The sequence below is a fragment of the Rhipicephalus microplus genome, chromosome 9 (genome assembly GCF_043290135.1).
Source record: "Rhipicephalus microplus isolate Deutch F79 chromosome 9, USDA_Rmic, whole genome shotgun sequence".
NCBI lineage: Eukaryota > Metazoa > Arthropoda > Arachnida > Ixodida > Ixodidae > Rhipicephalus > Rhipicephalus microplus.
This window is the reverse complement of record NC_134708.1, coordinates 127,919,507-127,932,714: the sequence shown is the minus strand read 5'-3', so window position 1 is coordinate 127,932,714 and position 13,208 is coordinate 127,919,507. Positions and strand designations below refer to the sequence as shown.

The 13,208-nt window shown below is 45.1% G+C and overlaps 1 protein-coding gene across 1 annotated transcript in view; it reads right to left on the bottom strand.

Annotated features, from left to right (window-relative positions):
* Nucleotides 1-3,927: 3,927 nt before the first annotated feature.
* The window catches only part of LOC142771455 (peroxidase-like), a 272,747-nt gene continuing 263,466 nt past the window's right edge, over nt 3,928-13,208 (bottom strand). Inside the window, exons 9-10 of the mRNA XM_075872922.1 lie at nt 7,595-7,706; nt 3,928-4,239 (exon numbers count right to left, since the gene is read on the bottom strand). Coding sequence (XP_075729037.1) covers nt 4,140-4,239; nt 7,595-7,706 — 212 coding nt within the window. The 3' untranslated portion in view covers nt 3,928-4,139. The remainder of the gene's footprint in view (nt 4,240-7,594; nt 7,707-13,208) is intronic.

Genomic DNA, 13,208 nt, shown 5'->3' with positions numbered 1-13,208 from the left:
AATAATTGGTTTCCCTGAAGAATGTTGGCGTTCAACTCCTGCTGGGATACTAGCTTTTTTTATATGTCGGGTGGTTCAACGTAGCCGATGCCAGCTTTTTCATAGCGTTCACGCGTTAAAATTACCAGTGTGTGCTCTTGCCGTTCCTTCATAGATAACAATTGTGAATCACCTGAGGCCGATACCCACCCGCTGGTGTGTGCCGCTATCTGGCGGAAACAGTATGAAGACGTGCGCAACCGGATTGTGACTATATTCATGTCATGACCAGCAAGTCGTTTTAGTCAAACCATATTCCTCTTCCAAACTAATTTTGGTTTACCCCAAGTCGGAAGGGTGATCACGAGAGCACCCAGACGTGGGCGGCTAGGTACGTAGATAGATAGATAGATAGATAGATAGATAGATAGATAGATAGATAGATAGATAGATAGATAGATAGATAGATAGATAGATAGATAGATAGATAGATAGATAGATAGATAGATAGATAGATAGATAGATAGATAGATAGATAGATAGATAGACTGAGAGACAGAGAAAGTGCCTGCAATGCGCAAAGAAATGCTTCGCATTTAGGAAATCTCCGTTACGCCGCAAGGGTGGTGCAGTGAATGCGATAACAAGAAATTCGATTCTCGCGCAAAATTAGCAATCACGCTGGCACTGAAATGCATGTGATGATTTTTGTGCTAACAATTTACATTTGTGTGCGCCATACAGTTATCTCACAGATTACGAATATAGGTACATATCAAGCGAAACAAAACAGTGTGGCATGACAATCGTGTTTTACATAATATGCTTGCCACAATTTTTGTTTCCCAACTATCATTTATATTCAACCTGCAGACTTAACGTTTCTTGGCAATTTTGGTATTTACACTTCAGCAAACTGTCGCCAGCATGGTGAGACACTATCGAGGCGAGCAAGCTGGACAATTCATGTGGCGAAGCTCACCGATAGCGCGCGGTGGTGAAAGAAAATGAACGTGGTACTTTCCGCGCTCTAGTTACTTTACGCTGAGCGTGCCCTTGCACCATTTCACTGGTAATGCTCAAAAATGCTGACATTTTTCTTGAGATCAGCGTACCACCAGTTGTACGAGCCGTGTAGCTTGTCGTATGAACGTTCGGCTATGTGCGCTTTTATGGCTCAGCAGTTAACGCTAAGCCATGCGGAGCAAGATGTTTCTCGTTTGATTCCACGTCGCAAAAACATTTGTCTCAATTTCATTCTTGTTTGTGGCTTTTAGAAATATAAATTGCCGCGTGCATAGCTGCATTTAGTGGCAAGATAGCGACTACAACGAAGAACTTGGATTTGCTCGAGGGGTGCAGCGCAGACTAGTGAAAAAGACGACAATCTTAGCGGCCTTCTTTCGAGAGCGTCTCTACGAGTTCCATACTCCGTGTTTTTATAAACCCTCTGTATTGTTTAATCCGCGACACTAGTGGAGGTACGGGGTGCTACCACCTCATTAACGCCTCCCCCTGTGAGAAGCCCCGAGTCGAGCCCTACGAGACAGCCACGCGTGGAGGCGCCTGTGCACCGCTCAAGCCGTCGCCTTGAAGGTTTTAATCAGAATTTGCCTTTTCAAAGGAGCAATACTTCCGACAGCCACCTCTACTCAAGAAATGGCATTTTTATGGAGTCTTGCACAGGTTACGGTCCAGAATATGTGCATTCCTGAACCATTTCATGGCCGGCTGAACGAAGATGTGCAAGACTGACTTGAGCAGTTTGAACGGGTAGCTAAATCGAACTAGTGGAGTCTCGATGAAAAGATCTTCCGCGTATACTTTGCCCTTGAAGACGGCGCGAAGACGTGGTTTATAAACCGCGAGGCAACAGTGACGACATGGGAGGAGCTTTGTTGTCAGTTTCTTGACACCTTTGGTAACGTGGACTGACGCGGAAATGCGCGACGCCTTCTTGAAGGACGCACCCACTAGCTGCATGAAAGCGTCGCCACGTTTGCTGAGGATATGGTGCGTCTGAGCTACCGCGCGGACCTCAACATGCCCGAGGCTCAAAAGCTAAGCCATCTCTTGAGGGGCATCAAAGTGCCGCAATTTGTTGATGTTGTGCGCAATCCGGCAACAACAGTGGACGAGTTATCCAGGGAGGCCACATCAATAGAGCGTGTGCTGTAGAGAAACGATGGCGTAGAGAAAACGGTACCGACAGTCTGATCGCCCGGCCACCGGCGCAGCTGCAGGCGCTGCCGCACTTACCGCAAACGACGAGTTTTCTCTACGCCATCTGATTAGATAGATTGGGCGTGAGGAGATCGCGAAGGAGAACGCAAAGTACTTACTGCAGTCACAGGCGCCCCAGCAGCAGGAGTCCATGGTGGCCTCCGTCGCAGAAGTCGTTCGCCATGAACTTCGACAAGCGTTTGCCTCTCCTCAGCAATATTCCGCTCCACGGTACCATCCAAACTCGTGTACCTACGCATACGCTGTGCGTCGTTCATTGGCTCCAGAATTATCCTACTATCCAAACAGATACAGCTATGCAGACGCTGTTCGTCGACCCACGCCCATGCCAGTGCCGCAGTAAATCGAACCGTATCCTGTGGAAGCCTGGGCACAGCAGAGTTCTGTCAGGTGACCCTATATGCGGAAGACCGACATATGGTGCACTACGGATCGCCGACCGCTCCGCTACAACTTTTGAGAGCCAGGGTACATTTACCGTTTTTGCCCACATCGCCGAGCCTAATACCGCAGTAGTGCACCAACCGCTACGCGCTGACAGTTCGACGAAAGCCATGCCACCATCTACGACGACAAGGCTGGCAGGCTGGAAGGCTCTGCTACCTCTTGGACGCGGTCACCGACCCCGGCTTGTTTTGGTTTACCAAGCCACTGTAGTTTCGCTGACGCCGTCAGAGGCCAGTCTCCCAGCTCACGGCAAGGAAACTGAAAGCAGCGACCTCTGAGGGCAAGGTTGCAAGCCTTCGAATTGCCGAAAATCCCCCACTGCTACCAAAACACGTGAGAGACGACGATGAAGACTCCACCAAGAAAACTGTGACTGCCGACCTCGCTGTGACGATTGCTGGCGTTGAAGTGACGGCCTTGGTCGACATGGTTGCAGACTTTTCCATAATGAGTGAACGATTGGCAGACAAACTCAAGAAAGTCAGGATGGTATGGACGGGCCCTTATATCCGAAATGCTGGAAGCCAGAGAATGACACCCATGGGAAAATGTACAGCAAGATTCACGACTGAGAATGTGGCTTTCGTAGCCATATTTCTGATCGTACCGGAGTGCTGCATACCTTTGATACTGGGAATGGACTTCTTAAGGCCCTCTAAGTTATAACCCGCGAAAATATGTAGATTTACGTGTACGGGACAAGACAGTGAAAGCGAGCCGAGAGAAATACTATCTCCGGAAAAGTTCACTATAAGCATTTATTTGTTTGTGTAATTATGAAGGAAGGTCAGAAGGCGCTTGCTGCCGTACATGTTCCAGTGCTGTTTTTCAATTCAGTAAACATCTTTCAGGCAAAATTTGCCACGTTTGCTACAAGAGTGTTAATAAAGACTCGTTACTGAGGTCGTGATGTCTTTTGTTGCGAAATAACCCTGACCGAAGCTTTGAGGTGCACGATTCGTATGACGCCATGACCGCAGATGAGTGCAGCCGGAACATAACCGATGTTTTCAACATGTTTTCTTTTCTCAGGGTTTTTTTTGTCGGCTGTGGTGCAACTTGTTCGACCCGGAGCTTTATCGTCATGACGCAAATCACTCACAGTCAACTTGTAACATATAAGAACTGGATGGGTGCGCGGGCGAACTCGTAACCTGTTTTTTTTTTGTGTGTGTGCTAGAAAAGAGGACACATGAGAGACGACCCGACAGGCGTGTTTCACTAGCGACGGCGTAGCATACAGTCACTTACATTGCATGCGACAAGATCACTGTTTATTTTCTATTCATCAAGCATTGCACCATGCAGCATCATAGGCAAGGACGAGCAAGCAAGCCACTTCGCGGCCACAAAACATGCGCACAACTAGGATATGTTACGAGAGAAAGAAGCGAGAGGCCGACAGGTCTTCAGAGTTACAGGGGTTGGCAAGCGCATCTTTGTCAGTGTTACGCATTCATCGGCACACTTCAGCGGCTGTCTTCACTACTGCGTTCGTCGCTCACGTGCTCTTCTTTCCATTTCATCAGATCAATATCGGGCAGGTCACCACACGTTACCATGTCATCCCTGAAAAATGAAGGGTAATAAAGAGGAGCAAAAAAGGGAGAGAACAAGTCTAGTGATTCACAGAAAGAAATTAAGCTCATGTAGACGAAGTATGTATGCTGTTACAAGCAAACCTATAGCTGAGTTACCAGGTGAACAACCACAAAAAGGCGGGCTAGTTGGTACGTAACCCATAAGTGAAAAAAAAACAGTCCGAGTGCAGCACGAAGGAAGGTGATCAGACGAGTGAGTTGCAAAAGGCGATCGCTCCTATGAAGGAATTTTTTTCGGTATAACACGCCATGTCATCTCGGTTAACACGCTATGCAAAATAGGCACTTTACTTCGTTGCATCTAAATTTAGCTGAATCAGAATTGAACCGATTTTAAGGAAAAAACACTAAACCAATGCTATATGACGTAAAAGAAGTACCGGGAGAATCTTAGAATTAGGCAGTAAAACATAAAAAAATATACAACGAAAAATCAATTTGCTTGACCAGGCATTATGGCGTGTCGGGGCGCGGGATCTCAGGTAAAACCCGAGGCTAGCTCAACCCGAAAGATATGCATGGACAACGAACTGTGGTATCGCATAGGCGAAGCCACTGCGCTGGTCTTTCCAGAGTGACCACTAACCAAAACATTATGTGCATGCTCAATGACGCCAATCATAGGCTTAAGCACGAGGGGTCCACGGAAGAGGTCACCCACCCCCAGGTACGCAAATACATGAGGGGTACACATTACACAAGGCTGACGATAGCTTGTCTTAAGTTCAGCGCTGCTTGGCAGAGCCAAGTTATCAACACCACGACGCTGAAAAGATGTACACACGGCATTTATACCTAAAAACAACGAGCTATCACAAAAAAAGTGCCACAAGATGGTGAGAATAAACTCAGACTCTTCTGCATTTGCGACCTAATACTCAAAATTGAAATTAATTTCACTGTTTTTTCACTTTTCAGTCGATGAATTCATCTTCTGATTGATTTGTGGGGTTTAACTGCCCCAAACCACCATATGATTATGAGAGACGCCATAGTGGAGAGCTCCGGCAGTTTAGACCACCTGGGGTTTTAAACTTGCACTTAAATATGAAAACACGGGCCTACAGCTTTTGCGCCTTCATCGGAAATGCAGCCGCCACAGTCAGAATTTGATCCCGCGACCGGCGGGTCAGCAGCCGAGTACTTTAGCCACTAGAACACCGCGGCTGGGGATACATTGATGTTCTCCCAGTAAGCTTTCCTGCAATTAACACAGCTTCGCACAGCCTGCGGGATCGGAGGCATTGCAATTACTTTGCAATTCACCCGAAGTTGCACTGTTTCATTGATCGGCCGACCAAGCTACGGCACGTCATGTAACGAAACCGTGACATCATGATGACGTCAGGAATGAATGAGCAAACTCCACGTGTTTAAGTGGAAGCGAAGACTATCGTATGCTGAGACCAGTGCTTGAAGGAGGAGCATGAAAAACCTGAAACGACCCTGTAATGCTTTTCGAGCATGGTGAGAGAGCGCTGCCCATCTGTAGTCGGGGCTCCCGAGACACACGTGTGACGACTATTAGAGCTCAGCACGTGGCCTGAAATTTGCAATACATTATCAGTCGAGAAATGTCTTCCTCTTGTGTCGAGAGATGGCACTACAGATATAAATAAATCACTGTAGTGACGAGAGTAGAAGACGAGACGTGAGACGACGTCGTGAAGGCAGCCGACGGGGCCGTGCCGATCACGTCACTTTATTGGCGGCCTGAAGCGGAGCCGGTGCGGCTGCCAGCGTTCGACAGGCGAGGCACATGTCCCCGTTCTGTTCTCGCGCAGCTCAAGGTAAGCATGAGCTGCGTTGGAGGCGCGGCGCGGTGGTCCAATAAATGATGATGATGATGGTCATGCACTAAAGGGTCCTCCCCTACCGCTTTGTGTAATTTGAATTGTATATATAAAAAAGAGACGGAAAGAGACTATATACTTGAACGACAATCCGCAAGTTGTCTGTTCCGGAAACCCAGGTTGTCAAGTGAAGTCACCATCAGGTACCAGTGGGTCTCTGGTGGGACGACGTTGAAGGCGGCCGACAGGGCTGTGTCGATCTCGCCACTTTATTCCAGACCTGACGCGGAGCCGCGGCGGCTGCCAGCGTCCGGCACGCCAAGTTTTTTTTTTGTTTGTCTCTTTTATCCTGGCCCAACCCACCATGGAGATTGGCCATGAAACGAACGATGTCTTGCTATTTAAAAGGAAACATTAAGCGAGCTCGTTCATTTCTCGCACAGCTCTAGCTATGCGTGAGCTGCACGAGAGCCGCGGCTTGCTGACCCCGAAAATGATGATGAGTATGATCATGCACTACATCACTATGTCTCGAGTCAAGTATCAGCCATTGGCTGATGGGAGCGTTGCGTGGTCGGCCGTTAGAAGGGTGCCGCAGGAGGCCACGACTTGTCGATGGGTGCGCACATTGAAAATCAGCGTATTTGAAAAAGAAAAAGAGTGCTAAAGTTCTCGAATAGGTAGTGACGTATTTTGATTCCTCGTGCCATTCCTATCTGCCTAAATTCGAGCGGTTTTGTCGGGACAATAGAAAAAATGCAGTTGCAGCGTGCCACTAATCTGTAACTTTGTTCGTCAAGGACGGATTTTGAAAATTTTTGCAGCGGTTAATTCTTTAGACAAAAAACTCGTACTCCTTCAGTGAATCAATTCCGTGGCTACAAAAATGTATTGTAAGGAACTTTCGAGACCAATGCTTGCAAAAACCAATGAAATAAAACGCTAGATAACTAAATAAAATTTACAAGAATCTAACAAAGAAAACCTTGTGTGTGGAAATGCTCATATTTGAACAAAAATCTCATGTCTTATGAAGTCTCAACTAACCACACAGCATACGATTGACGACTCCAACAAGTGCAGGGGAAATGAAACATATGCACAAGCATGTGCGTGCGTGCGGTTCTCCTTCAGCGGAGGACGAAGGATCGACACATCACCGCCAACATACCTGGTATGTTAATGTATTGGGCAGACTTCGCGCCACCTTCCCTCTGGTGACTCGTGATGGGCGGTCGTCCCTCCGCCCCCCCCCCCCCCCCCCGAACGCACGCCTAGGCACAGAAAAGCGAAATGGCTGATCTCTCTGCGAAGGTAACTAGCAAATAAAAAGGCTTTTGAAGTTTACACTGATTAAGAAAATAAACGTCATAATACAATAACAACTCCTGCCAGCAAGGGAAGAGTTTGGAGGTGTAAAGTAGAAAATAAAGAAAAAAACACCGCATATTGCGTAGAGCGCTATGAAAAGGACCTTCACTGCAATTTGCAGCAGAGCTCCGCAGTGATTTATAAAAATGGTTCGCTTACTCGTGTGAGGGAAGCAAAAAGGCATTCCGATTTGCCGATATGCCGTCAATTCCAGCGACGTTTTCGCATAAGATCTTCAATAGCGTTGTTTTTCTAATAGTATCCAGTTGGTCTGAAAAGGAAAAAAAACACAAGCAGCAAGAAGGTCATGCGTATGAAATAATAGCGTATCTACGCGCATGCGCTCTCGCTTTGAAGTATTCCTCAGTGACAGAATCACTATGAAATTAACATTAGTGGCACCGTCAGCGAATAACGAGAATTGCCGGTGCCCCCATGCACTCATCCGAGTTGTCAAGCAATGATATCGTTTGGGACTCTGTTGATTCAAGCACACGTTGCAATAATTTTCTTTAAAAAGTACAGAACCCTTTTGGTGGCCAGACTGTCGTTAGTTTTCGTCGTTGCAATTGGCGTAACGCTCCATGCATAGCACAGTGAGGGCGCGCTCGCAGTAAGCGAAATTTTCTCCCTATTGTTCTCCTAGTACCTTGATAATGATAACTTATTATCGGCAGCGAAAAAGCAAGAGCGCTTGGGTGTGACACAGTTAAAACGACTGACAAAAATGAAAGATGAAGAAGAATTAAGCGCAAAAAAGAAAGCGAAAGTTTCATTAGGAAGAGAAAGACAAGGATGGATGAAAAAAGGAAGATAAAAGTGGAAGATCTTCAGTAGCCCCATTACAAAAGCTAGGAATACAAGTGAATGTACCAGTACGTTTATCACTTGGCGACACTTCATTTGGTTACTGCCAAAGGGATATACGCTCCACTGTGCTTGATTACATCAATGCAACTGAAGGATTACCGTGCTAGTGAACCCTAACCTTTTCAGATATTTAGATTAAACTCGTAGCGATGTCTGTCAGGAACAAGAGATTGTTGGGCCGCTTGCTCAGCAACCATTTTTGTTTATTGGCAGTATTATCTCTAAACTAATTTTTCAGATTGGCTTTAATTTCATTTTAGTTTAATTTAAGTATCCTGCCGCCCGGTTCTTGGCCCATCCCCCTCTGTGGATGAGCGCCATCCATCTGAGGTCATCAGCATCAGCATCAACATCAGATCCTAAGTACAGTGTGAATCAATGATATGCGAAATACGAATGAGGAAGTTTGAGATGTGACTTGAATATCAGCACAAGGTTACGAGGCAGACCAAGGTAGTGCACATTAAACACAATTAGAAATGTTATGATCACTCACATATCTAGATAAATGTAAGTAAGTTGTTTATAGACGCGTAAAGACGGCACCATTAACGTTTGCAATACCAGCACCAGACGTGATAGGCAAGTAAATCAAACTGTACATGACTACCAGGTCATGATTATCCTGTTTGCGCCTGGCATTGTGTTCGCCTTTCCTTCACGTTGCGTAATACCAAATTTGGTTTATGTGAAGTTAGCGAAATGGCCGCGAGCGCGCTCGGAGTGCAGCATGTAGTGGTGTTTTACATCAGACGCATGTCATAATTGTAATTTGAAGTTTTAAATTTTTGAAGTTCAGTAGGGTTGAGAGCTGGGCTAGTTGGTGAGAAATTATTTAACCATATGGTGTAGTAGTGTTTTTTTGTCCTCTTCGTCCCCGTCAAATTTGCGCTACTACACCATATGGTTAAATAAATTTTTGAAGTTTAGCTTATTTTGCTTCCATTACACAAACAAGGAGCAGGAGCAAAAGGCTACAAAGGCCTGGCAAAGGGCTTCCACTCCTGCTGGCACTCAGCATCAGTAGTACAAATGGCAACATCAAATTCATCACACAAAATCATATCAAATATACGTCGCATGAGCAGTTTACAGATCACGTGATAAATATTAGATGAAATGAAGCAACACGTAACTTAAATCGCATTATTCTTGATACGTAGCCCGGAATACAAAAGAAATATGCGCATAAAGAATAGTAAAATACAGATGATTAGAATCCGCAGAATAAAAAATTTCCTGACTTCACTAAAAAATTACTTACAAAACGAGAGTAAATTCCTTTATTTAATTACAGTATGGCACGAAAATGATACACATCATGCATACTCCATTTGATGCTTTATAATATACCGCTTCATAGATTACTTTGACAGAGTACAACATCAAAAGGACTTGGGCGGTTTAGTAAGTGCGAATCCTGGTATCCTATTTGCTGCCTGCCATAAGCCGTTCTGAACTTTGGTATTACCCTAGTTTTGCTTGCGTAGGAAATACCGACATTTTCATTCAGACAATTTAGCTGTGTAGAGCGTGTTCGTTTCTGTATGTTGAAACAGTATATAGTACTATACCTGGTTAGCTTTCAGCAAAGTGTGTTTAATAAACAAATCATGTGTTCGCAAATTTTGAAGCCTACCTCGGTAGTTTTAAAAGCATCTAAGGACTTTCTTTCGCAATATTGTCAATTTATGATAGTTTTTGAGTATGTAGTACCCGAAAGAAGTAAGTAATATGTAAGTCAAGAGAAGAACATGGAGCAATATAATACTTTTTTAAGCCAAAGCTAAATCAGGTCTCAGATTATGGTTAAACATCCCGTGATTTCAGCAAGTTCTGCGGACAATTTTTATGTAGGTAATTAAAGATATATCGCTTCTATACCAGACGCCCAGGAACTTATCAGCTTCTACTTGTTCTATTGGTGCATCTTGAAACAATATTGTTAACTTAAAATATGGACGTGTCGTTTACTTTCGTTGTCTATTCACGTCACGTATACTAAATTTGGTATATGTAGAGCTAGCGAAACGGCCGCCAGCACATCATGAGCTCGGTATGTTGTCATGTTCTTATATGACACGCATGCCATTAATATCATGTTTACACTAATCAAATACCTTCATCATTCATTGGCGTCAAGTAACACAGAATTGATGAATGTGAAGCTAGCGAAACGGCAGTGAGCCCGCTGTGAGCATAGCATGCAGTCATGTTTTAGATGACACGCATGTCATGATTGTCATGTTTGAATTTGGACGTGTCATACCTTCGTCATCCATTCATGCCACGTAATGCCAAATGTGGTATTTGTGAAGATAGCGAATCGGCCGTGAGTTCACCATGAGTGCAGTTTATGTAGTGATGTTCTTACATGACGCATGTGTCAGGATTATCATGTTTGCATCAGTCATATACCTTCCTGATCCAGTCACATCACGTAATACCAAGTTTGGTATATGTAGAGCTAGCAAAACGACCGCAAGCGCACTATGAGCGTAGCATGTCTTGACTACACGCCACGCTAATGGTGCGCTCGCGGCCACTTCGGGAGCTTTACATATATACAAAATTTAGTATTACGTGACGTGAACGGACGGCAAAGATAAATGACAGGTCCAAACATTAAAATAATGGCATACCTTTCATACAATTCTTGACTACATGCTACGCTCAAAGTGCACTCGCAGTCGTTCCGCTAGCTTCACATATACCAAATTAGGTGTTACATGACTCAGTGGATGACGAAGGTATATGACTGATGCAAACGTGATAATCACGACATGCGTTTCATGTAAGAAGACAACACACCACGCTCATGATGCGCTCGCGGCCGTTTTATTATTTTCACCAATGCCAAACTTGGTATTACGTGACATAATTGGATTACGAAGGTATATGACACGTTCAAACTTGATGATCATGACATACAAGTCATGATGACCACGTTGTAGTCTGTCCCTTATGTTTACCATGCAGTCATGTTATACTATAAGAGTTTTGCGATAATTCATGCGAACGTAAGCACCACAAAAGCAGCAAGAGCATGCCATGCTAATCATGATAGTCATGACATACAATTCATGATTTTCGTGTTGCAGGAATAGTCACTTATGCTCATCATACGGTCATGTTAGCCATACTAATTTTCGTATCGATACCATTATCGCAAAGGCCAGCAGACCTAGAAGTTGGTATATATATTCATATATATGGTACAGAACGGATGGTATATGGTATGTAACAGATGAGACATGGCGTCAGTCAAAACATCGGTTTAATATAACTCTTTATCTTTCTCATCTTCCTTTACCCAATTCACCTCTGAACCGTCACACGTTTCCCCTCCCTCGGAGAGGGCGTCAACTCATTGGGGCTATAGTAGCGGGACAGTTTGCTGTCGTGCAAATTGCCTGTAGTTCTACTTAACGGTGTCATGCATCGGTCGATCTCATAGTTCAAAGGAGACACTCTAGGAAGGATTGCGCAAGGTCCATCCAAGACGGAACTTATGTGGTTCTTATGTGGTTACTAAAGGGAAAAGAAGAAAAAAGTGATCCCCGCAACTGTCTGCATCAGGTGCGAAACCTTAACAGTAGCTTACAAGGGATCGGGTATCAAGAGGGATTAAAAGTATAGGATTAAAAGCTATATATGGAGAGAGAGGAAGGACAGAGCGAGGCGCAAGGACAGCGAGCGATGGAAGTAAAGAGAAGATAGAAAAGATGGACACGGTCGCAGGAGTCCGATGATGGGGCACCAGTCGTCGAGCGCCCTTGTCGGCTTCAGGAGATGGCGTACGGCTAGTCCAGTCGGCCAAGGCTATGCTGCCGTCGTCGTCGGGGATCGGCGTCAAGAGATGGCGTAAGACTAGCCCAGGCGGCCAGAGCTGCACAGTCGTCGGAGATCGCGAGGGCACGACCGGTCGGCACTAAATGTAGCGAGCGAGTCTGAGCTTTGTTCTTCGGGTGCCAAGGTGTTTCGTATAGCACCAAATCACCTGGTTTATTTATCATCTTCGTTTTCTCATGGTAGGCAAGCGTGTTCTTGACTGCCCTTTTCCTTGCTTCTTGCACATTATCGACCGGTGCGTATGAAATTGTTTCGTATGAACGGATTCCATACATAGGTTATGATAGTGAATATCGTGTTACTACATGTTGGGGTTTTCTTGTATTTTTGGACGACATTCGAAAGATAATTCACCCAAGACCTATATAGCAGCTCCTTCATTTTGCGTTTTAGCCAGGTTACAATATTCTGATTCGTAAGTTTGTTCATGCCATTAGAATGAGCATGTTGGGAGGACGTCAACAATTGGTGGACACTATTGCGTTTTAGGAAGTGATTAAGTATTCCAACAGTGAAAGCTGGCCCACAATCAGATAGCGACTTCTTGGGCTTCACAGCAGCGAAGATGGTGGTGATGCACACAATGTATGCGTTACAAGCTCCTTTATAGCGGGGAACCGCTCACACATACCTCATAGCGTGATCAATCACCAAGAAAATAAACTTCTTCGTGGAGCCGTATCCAGAAAAGCCACCTATAGTGTCGACTGCTAAGAGATCAAAGGGTTGTTCTACCGGTGGTAGTGACTCAATGGATTCAAATCTCCTGGTTTTCGACTTCTTGCAACGCTGACATATGTCACAGTGGTGGACGTACGATGAAATGTATGCGATGATTTCCGGCCAATAGTAAGATGGTAACAACAATCCCAGAGTCTTCTCTACTCCGACGTGTCCGAATTGACAGTGTGCTTCCTGCGGAAGGTCTCAGTCGAAGCTTGAGAGGAGCGTACACTTTGCGGATTCCTTTAGGTGTCATAATAGTGAACCCGTATTCCGTTGTATACTTGCCGCGAAGGTGGTCATCCTGGTAAATTTGATGTTTTGGTAA